Source organism: Ranitomeya imitator, chromosome 5, assembly GCF_032444005.1.
Source record: "Ranitomeya imitator isolate aRanImi1 chromosome 5, aRanImi1.pri, whole genome shotgun sequence".
Taxonomy (NCBI): Eukaryota; Metazoa; Chordata; class Amphibia; order Anura; family Dendrobatidae; genus Ranitomeya; species Ranitomeya imitator.
Window position 1 is genome coordinate 400,671,741 of NC_091286.1, and position 8,136 is coordinate 400,679,876.

An 8,136-nucleotide genomic window follows, 5' to 3' on the forward strand; every position below is an offset into this window, starting at 1 on the left:
AAATAGGCGTTCTATGGCCCACTGACTGAGAGATGACGCACCCAGGAGTCAAGACTGGCACACAAGCAGAAAGGCCAATATTAATCTCCCACTGTTTTTTTGGTTGTTTTTTTTTTTTTTTTTTTTCAGGGAGACTTTAGAAATAAAAATAATAAAAAAAATATGATTTTATCAGGAAGAATTTAGAAACCAAATAAAATAAAATGATTTTTTCAGGGAGAATTTAGAAAACAAATAAAACCAAAAATATGCGTTCTATGGCCCACTGACTGAGAGAGAGAGAGAGATGGAACGCTTAGTACTGGCACACAAGCCCAAAGGGCAATATTAATCTCCCTTTTTTTTTCCAGGGAGAATTTCTGAAACCCAAAAAAAAAATAAAATAGGCTTTCTATGGCCCACTATTTGTGAGAGAGATGGGACGCTCAGGACTGGCACAGATGGCACGCTCAGGACTGGCACAGAAGCCCAGAGGCCAATATTAATCTCCCTTTTTTTCTGGGAGAATTTATAAAACCAAAAAAATATTTAAATAGGCTTTCTATGGCCCACTATTTGTGAGAGAGATGGCACGCTCAGGACTGGCACAGATGGCACGCTCACAACTGGCACAGAAGCCCAGAGGCCAATATTAATCTCCCTTTTTTTCTGGGAGAATTTATAAAACCAAAAAAATATTTAAATAGGCTTTCTATGGCCCACTATTTGTGAGAGAGATGGCACGCTCAGGACTGGCACAGATGGCACGCTCACAACTGGCACACAAGCCCAGAGGCCAATATTAATCTCCCTTTTTTCAGGGAAAATTTATAAAACCAAAAAAAAAATTAAATAGGCTTTCTATGGCCCACTATTTGTGAGAGAGATGGCACGCTCAGGACTGGCACAGATGGCACGCTCACAACTGGCACACAAGCCCAGAGGCCAATATTAATCTCCCTTTTTTCAGGGAAAATTTATAAAACCAAAAAAAAAATTAAATAGGCTTTCTATGGCCCACTATTTGTGAGAGAGATGGGACGCTCAGGACTGGCACAGATGGCACGCTCAGGACTGGCACAGAAGCCCAGAGGCCAATATTAATCTCCCTTTTTTTCAGGGAGAATTTATAAAACCCAAAAAAAAATAAAATAGGCTTTCTATGGCCCACTATTTGTGAGAGAGATGGCACACTCAGGACTGGCACACAAGCCCAAAGGCCAATATTAATCTCCCACTGTATTTTTATCAGGGAGAATTTATACACCCCACAAAAAAAAATACAGAAAAATGAAAAGGCTTTCTATGGCCCACTATGTGAGAGAGATGGCACACACAGGGATGGCACTCTAGCAGAAATGCCAAATTGCCAATCTTAATCTCCCACCAAAAAAAAAAAAAAAAAAAAAACAGGGAATGTCCTACAATTACTATCTCCCTGCCTGCAGTAATCTCAGCCAGGTATGGCAGGCAGCTACTATCTCCCTGCCTGCAGTAATCTCAGCCAGGTATGGCAGGCAGCAATAAGGAGTGGACTGATGCACAAATGAAATAAAAAGTGTGGACAAACAAAAAAGATAGCTGTGCAGAAAGGAAGGAACAAGAGGATTTGTGCTTTGAAAAAAGCAGTTGGTTTGCACAGCGGCGTACACACAGCAATGCAGCTATCAGGGAGCCTTCTAGGGCAGCCCAATGAGCTACAGCGCTGAGGGGAAAAAAAAAAAAAAAAAAAATTCCACTGTCCCTGCACACCGAGGGTGGTGTTGGACAGTGCAAATCGCTGCAGCACAAGCGGTTTTGTGGTTAATGGACCCTGCCTAACGCTATCCCTGCTTCTGACAAAGCGGCAGCAACCTCTCCCTAAGCTCAGATCAGCAGCAGTAAGATGGCGGTCGGCGGGAACGCCTCTTTATAGCCCCTGTGACGTCGCAGACAGCAAGCCAATCACTGCAATGCCCTTCTCTAAGATGGTGGGGACCAGGACCTATGTCATCACGCTGCCCACACTCTGCGTTTACCTTCATTGGCTGAGAAATGGCGCTTTTCGCGTCATTGAAACGCGACTTTGGCGCGAAAGTCGCGTACCGCATGGCCGACCCCGCACAGGGGTCGGATCGGGTTTCATGAAACCCCGACTTAGCCAAAAGTCGGCGACTTTTGAAAATGTTCGACCCGTTTCGCTCAACCCTATTGCAGACTATTTGTGTTTCATGCTCTGTGCAGTTATATATTCTGAAATGCTCCTGTTATTGCATCCTATAGTTTCACCCTTTCCTGTCACATCTGCAATCAATAAAAGAAGGTTACAATTTTACAGCCTCTTTTCTTAAAGAAGACAGGGGGTTTAGCTACATGTCTGATTGCACACCCTGCTAACGTGTATGAGGACAGTCTAAGTAGGGACACCTATGGTGGCAGCAGCTCAGAATTGGAGTATCAGTAGAATGAGAAGTTTGTGTAGGTTGGGAATAGATGGGGCTGTTCTGGAAATATGAGAAGTCAATTGTGACTATGTTGTAATCTCTTCAGCTGAGTTGTGGCTGGAAGAAGTTGTCATGTCGGTCTGGGCAAGATGAAAAAGCCAAAAAAGTGAATGTTTCCATCAGAAATAATGTCATCTGTAATCTCCTACATGCTCTGCGGGACTGGTATCTACCACTATATGGCCACCATGTAGCAGTCATTTCAGTGTTGGTCTTTGTATAGAGATTTTTTTTTTTTTTAGTAACCGCGGTTGTCTGCTGAGGTTCTCCTACATCCACTATTAGAGTTCGCCACCATAGTTGTAATCAAGGTTACCTGGTTAGGAGCCCACTCAGTAATTTTGCTCACCCCCCTTCCCACCTTAACCAAAACACTAACTACACCTCTGCTCAGTGCGCATTGTTTACTTTGGTCTGCCTATGTAAACAGGCGTTCAAATGACCACCGATTGGTAAAAGTTTACCAGTGGACGGTCAGATCATGCCACCGGTCAGTCTGTGTAAATAGACTCAATTATTTAACTATCCTATGAAAAGTTGATAAATATCTGAGACTGGAAAAATTCAAAGTTACATAAAAATATGTTAGCAAATATTACTTTTAGCACATTGTTACAATATTTGTTTATGTATATTCTATCCAGCCATTTCTATATTTTACATCTGTTTTTGGAAAAGCTGGGTGCTAACAAATATGGCCACCAACTCTGTCACATAGTTACCACCTAGACTGAATGGTTAAATTGGACCTAGTCATGTTGCAGGAAGCCTCTACATTTGTGAAACTCTGCATAACTAGACAAATTTGCAGTTTAGGAATCTGGAAAACTTGTATGATTGATAACCCCTGAGGGAGCTGTAATTATAGCTATCTTGCTTTCCGCCCAGCTTTCTCAGATGCACCTATAGTAGTAACTGGCAGACCAAGGTGTAGAAAGGCATCACACAAACAAGCAATGGATTTCTATAAAATGTGAACTGCATTCACAGCAGAGAACCTCCAAAACCGAGGATCCAAAATATTAACCACAAAAAGGGAAACATATTAAAGGGAATTTATTGTGGTTTATTCATTGTATCAAGGATTGTCCCAAGTATTAAATGTACGTTACGTTTTCAAGTTTTACAATTTATAAGATTATACACTTTCTTGCTAATACATTGAATTGTGTGTTTACAGCCAGAGACTCAACACATGTCCGTGATTGATGGTATCACCTCTCATTATACCATTATCATAGAACTATAACAAATGATAATCATTTACTTCTCCATTTTAATCTGTTCGGTTGAGGTGTTGAGTGCTTAGTGTCGTCTCTCATTACAAAACATAGTCACATCTACTATCCAGTCCATTCAGTTATTGATTCACAGTGTGTACACAGTATATTACCCTACCAGTCACATTACGCTAAACGCAGGGAGTGTATTTCAGGATACTGGCACCTGTTTGCACACAGGGATATTATCTTATCTGACTCCATCCCCCAACAATTTATGTTAAGGTTCACGTCCACGTCTGAGATAAGACACTAGGTGTGGTTTCTAATCTAAAGATGTTTGTGTATCACAGCTCTAAAGCCTGTCATCCATATTAGACCATAGGCCGAACTTGGAGATATTGGTGTGGCCAGCCATCATTAGTCTAATGTGTGTGGGGGTCTTAAATTGTATTTGTCATTTGCTATTTCCTGCTATTAACAGCAAGACTGTGAATTCTTGTAACAAAATATTAATTTTAAAAAAAATTTTTTTCAAGAGGACCTGTCACCAGGTTAATAGTTGACACAGTATTTGCTGTTTTTTTTTATTCCTGCCTCTCCCCTCAGTATTCCTTTCTTATTCTTTTCTTTAAATCCACCATATGTTTCCAGAGATATAGGCTTTTTTATTTATTTATTCACCGAGTGCACTTCAGTGAGTCTACATTGCTCACAGGATTCTCTGAAGCTACGTCTTTAGGCTACTCTACGTTATTACCCTGAGAGCAATGCCATCTTGATAAAGACTATTGTATTTCTGTTATGCTGTAATGTCTATTGTCTGTACAAGTCCCCTCTATAATTTGTAAAGCGCTGCGGAATATGTTGGCGCTATATAAATAAAATTATTATTATTATTATTATTATAAAAAGTAGCATATTGGGTGCACTAAACGAAAAGACCTATAACTCTAAAAATGTATGCTGGATTTATAATACAAAAAAAAATGGAATACTGGGGAGCAGCAGGAATAAAATAACAATAACGGTCACTTTTGATCTGCGGACAGGTTTCTTTAAATGTCAGCCTGATATATCAAAGAATATGAATATTTTTTCACTAAATCTTTGTATAAGTGCATTTAGTATAGTGTATTATCCGGGATCCGGTGTTGTTCTGCTCCTATTCTCAGTGGCATCACCGCTCTTCAGACTCTCCAGAAGTCCCTTATACAACGTATAACCTATATCGCCTCATTCTGACCCTCCATAGACTTACATTGTAAATGCCGGTTCACGCAGAGCGCAGAATGACCCGGAGAGTCAGAAGAGTGGAAGCGTCACTGAGTGCCGGAGGAGAACAGCACTGGATTCTGAAGAAAGTGGCATTAGGTGAACATATTAACACAAACTACATTACATGCACATATACACAGACTTAAAGGGGTTTTCACATGATCAAGGTAAATTTAAAAGTTCACTTTAATCAATACATCTTGGAATAATAATGAGTTTCTCAATTGGATGTGTTTAAGGAAACACATCTCCCTGTGCTGAGATAATCTTATAGATGTGCCCCTGCTGTGTACTGTGTAATGGCTGTGTCTGACTGTGCAGGGACATGATCATACCACAGCTCCTGGGCAGGGAAGAAGCAAAAGAGAATTCAGACATTAGAGCACGGAATCACAGCTGACTCTTTTTATGAGGTTAAACATTTCCCTACCTGTTTTTTTTAAAATGTTTTACTTCATAGCTATAATTATAAATAATAATAATAATAATAATAATGATAATAGAAAGAATCAGCTGCAATCCTGTGCTGTGCTATCTGTATACTCATTTGCTTCCTCCCCTGCCCAGGAGATGTGGTATGATCAGTCCATGTTCCTGTACGGTCAGACACAGCCATTACACAGAACACAGTAGGGGAACATTTATAAGATTATCTCAGCACAGGAGCATTTTATTTAAACACATCTGATTGTGGAAATTATTATTATTCCAAGATCTATTGATTAAAATGACTTTTGTTCATGTGAAAACCCCTTTAATGAAAAAAAAATATTCATGGGAGTGCACTTTTAAACAAATAAGTAAAATTACAATTCTTCCTCTCCCTCCTCTCCAGTGAGCTTTGTTAATTCTGCTTTATCTCTAGCTAGCTGATAACAATCCCTTCCTAATCTGTTACCCCAGCGCCTATGCACAATAAGTGTTATCCAAAATAACACACCCATTAGCCCTGCATCCAATGTCAGGTGCCAACAGTAAAAGGTGGTGAGAAACATGAGATTTGCAGGGTCTTCAGAAGCCCAAGCATGGCCTGTTGGTGGAGAATATAAAATAAAGGCAGCATGAAGCAACCACGTCCCTTGTACAGTCACTAGCCAAGCTTTAGTAAACCAGAGACGGCGGTGGTCTGGCTGCCAGATTTCGACAATCATTATCATACTAGTCACAGCAGTAGTCAGAAGTAGGAGATGGTGGACTTGAACTTCTACTGCCTCTTTCCCATGGCCATGGAATTTAAGGAGCAGAGTCGTGATGGAAAAAGCAGCAGTCACTCCAGCGTGTTCAAGCAGAGGGCAACGTTTCTGGAGACACGACTGACTCACAATATCTAACAGCCCACTTAGACAGAAGTACCCATACATGGTAGCATGTTGCCATTCACTAGGGTGTTGAAAGCGATATTCAGGGTCATCTGATCGGAAGAAGCGTAATTTCTGGACTCCCGGAGGAAAGAAAAACTCTGCCATAACAGCCATGAAGCCATAAATCAACTTCATTATTGCTTCTACGGGCAATGTCTTCCAGAATTTTTTATTTTTGTTGTTGCGAGGGCCATATTGAACTCGGCATCCATTTAACACCATCCAGGAGTAGCGAATAGCATATAGCAAACCAAAAGATAAAAATGCTAGCCCAGGTGAGATGTGTCCAATGAAAGTCCCCATTGTAAAAATGTGAAGGTTAGTAGTGTACGACTAGATTGATGTACTAAAAAAAAAAAGGGTCACAGGGTTCTCTAGTTCTTTAATTCTTCAGCGTGGAGAATAATTCGCTGAAAGAAAGAAAACAAGTTAGGATACAGAAGTGTAGTCTCAGCGGTCATGCCCCTGAAAGAATGTAAGTATGTAGACGCAAGAAGTCACTGAAGTTTACATTTTTTGAACTTTAGGCTAAGTGCACACGTTCAGGAATTCATGCAGAAAATTCCTGTGAAAAGCCGGACATTTTCTGCATGAAATCCGGAAGAAATCCGCATGCATTTTTTGCCGCGTTTTTGACGCGTTTTTTCCGCGTTTTTTTCCGGACACTTCCCAATGCATTTTGCAGTGGGAAATCCGCATAAAAACCGCAAAAAGAATGAGCATGTCCGGATTTTGTGCCTGATGCGTTTTTTATGCGGAAAAAAACGCATCATGTGCACAAAACATGCGGAATTCATTCTAAATGATGGGATGCTTCTTGTATGCGTTTTTTTTGCGGTTTTATAGCGTTTTTATCGGGAAAAACCGCGAAAAAACCGAAACGTGTGAACGCAGCCTGACACAGGGCAAATATTCTAGTTAAATACCGAAATTTAGATGGTAAAATAATCAATGTACTTCACTGATAAGAGATTCCAATGAGTTTCCGAAAACCCACCTGCAATTCACAAAATCTGTATCTGATGCAGTACCATTCCAACAGACTTTGGTGTTGCTTTAGCCCTTTCTAATCTGTCCTTCCGTGATCCCTCTGAGGTGCACAATCTCTGTAATTAGTCCTTGGTATATTACAGTTTCCTAGAGATTTGTCTGTGCAGCAATCTTCAATCTCCAGTAGTAAAGTGAATTATGATGTTACGCTTGTCGGGTTCACAGCAGCCTTCTTGGGAATCTTTTTTCAGTGCACCAAAGTGCCCAGGTGAGCTAGTAAGTAAATGGTGCAAACAGTGACGGAGAAATATGAAGCATCACCTCTCTCACGAACAGTAGTATGCCGAGCAACAGGACTATAGGCACCTGTCGTCACCTGAACACACCCAGTAAGGTGGAACAGATCCTCTCATAATGACATAACTTCGAAAGGGTGTGTAGCGGTAATTCTAATAGGATAACAAAAGACATGTTAAGGAAAGGAAGGGCACGAAGCTTAAGAGGAGAAATGCGTAAAACAAAACAGGTTTATGTATAAGAGATACTTGTGGGTTCAGTGATTAGGAAATGTATGTGTATTTATATATATATATATATATATATATATATATATACAGTGGGGCAAAAAAGTATTTAGTCAGTCAGCAATAGTGCAAGTTCCACCACTTAAAAAGATGAGAGGCGTCTGTAATTTACATCATAGGTAGACCTCAACTATGGGAGACAAACTGAGAAAAAAAAATCCAGAAAATCACATTGTCTGTTTTTTTATCATTTTTTTTGCATATTATGGTGGAAAATAAGTATTTGGTCAGAAACAAACAA

At 40.2% G+C, this 8,136-nt stretch overlaps 1 protein-coding gene across 1 annotated transcript; it reads right to left on the reverse strand.

Annotated features, from left to right (window-relative positions):
- Positions 1–3,501: 3,501 nt before the first annotated feature.
- Positions 3,502–7,665, reverse strand: TEDDM1 (transmembrane epididymal protein 1). The gene is made up of 2 exons (XM_069726927.1): positions 7,319–7,665; positions 3,502–6,731 (listed from the first exon to the last, which is right to left on the reverse strand). Exon 2 carries the CDS (start codon positions 6,622–6,624, stop codon positions 5,767–5,769), a length of 858 nt encoding a protein of 285 aa, XP_069583028.1. The 5' UTR covers positions 6,625–6,731; positions 7,319–7,665; the 3' UTR covers positions 3,502–5,766.
- Positions 7,666–8,136: the final 471 nt, after the last annotated feature.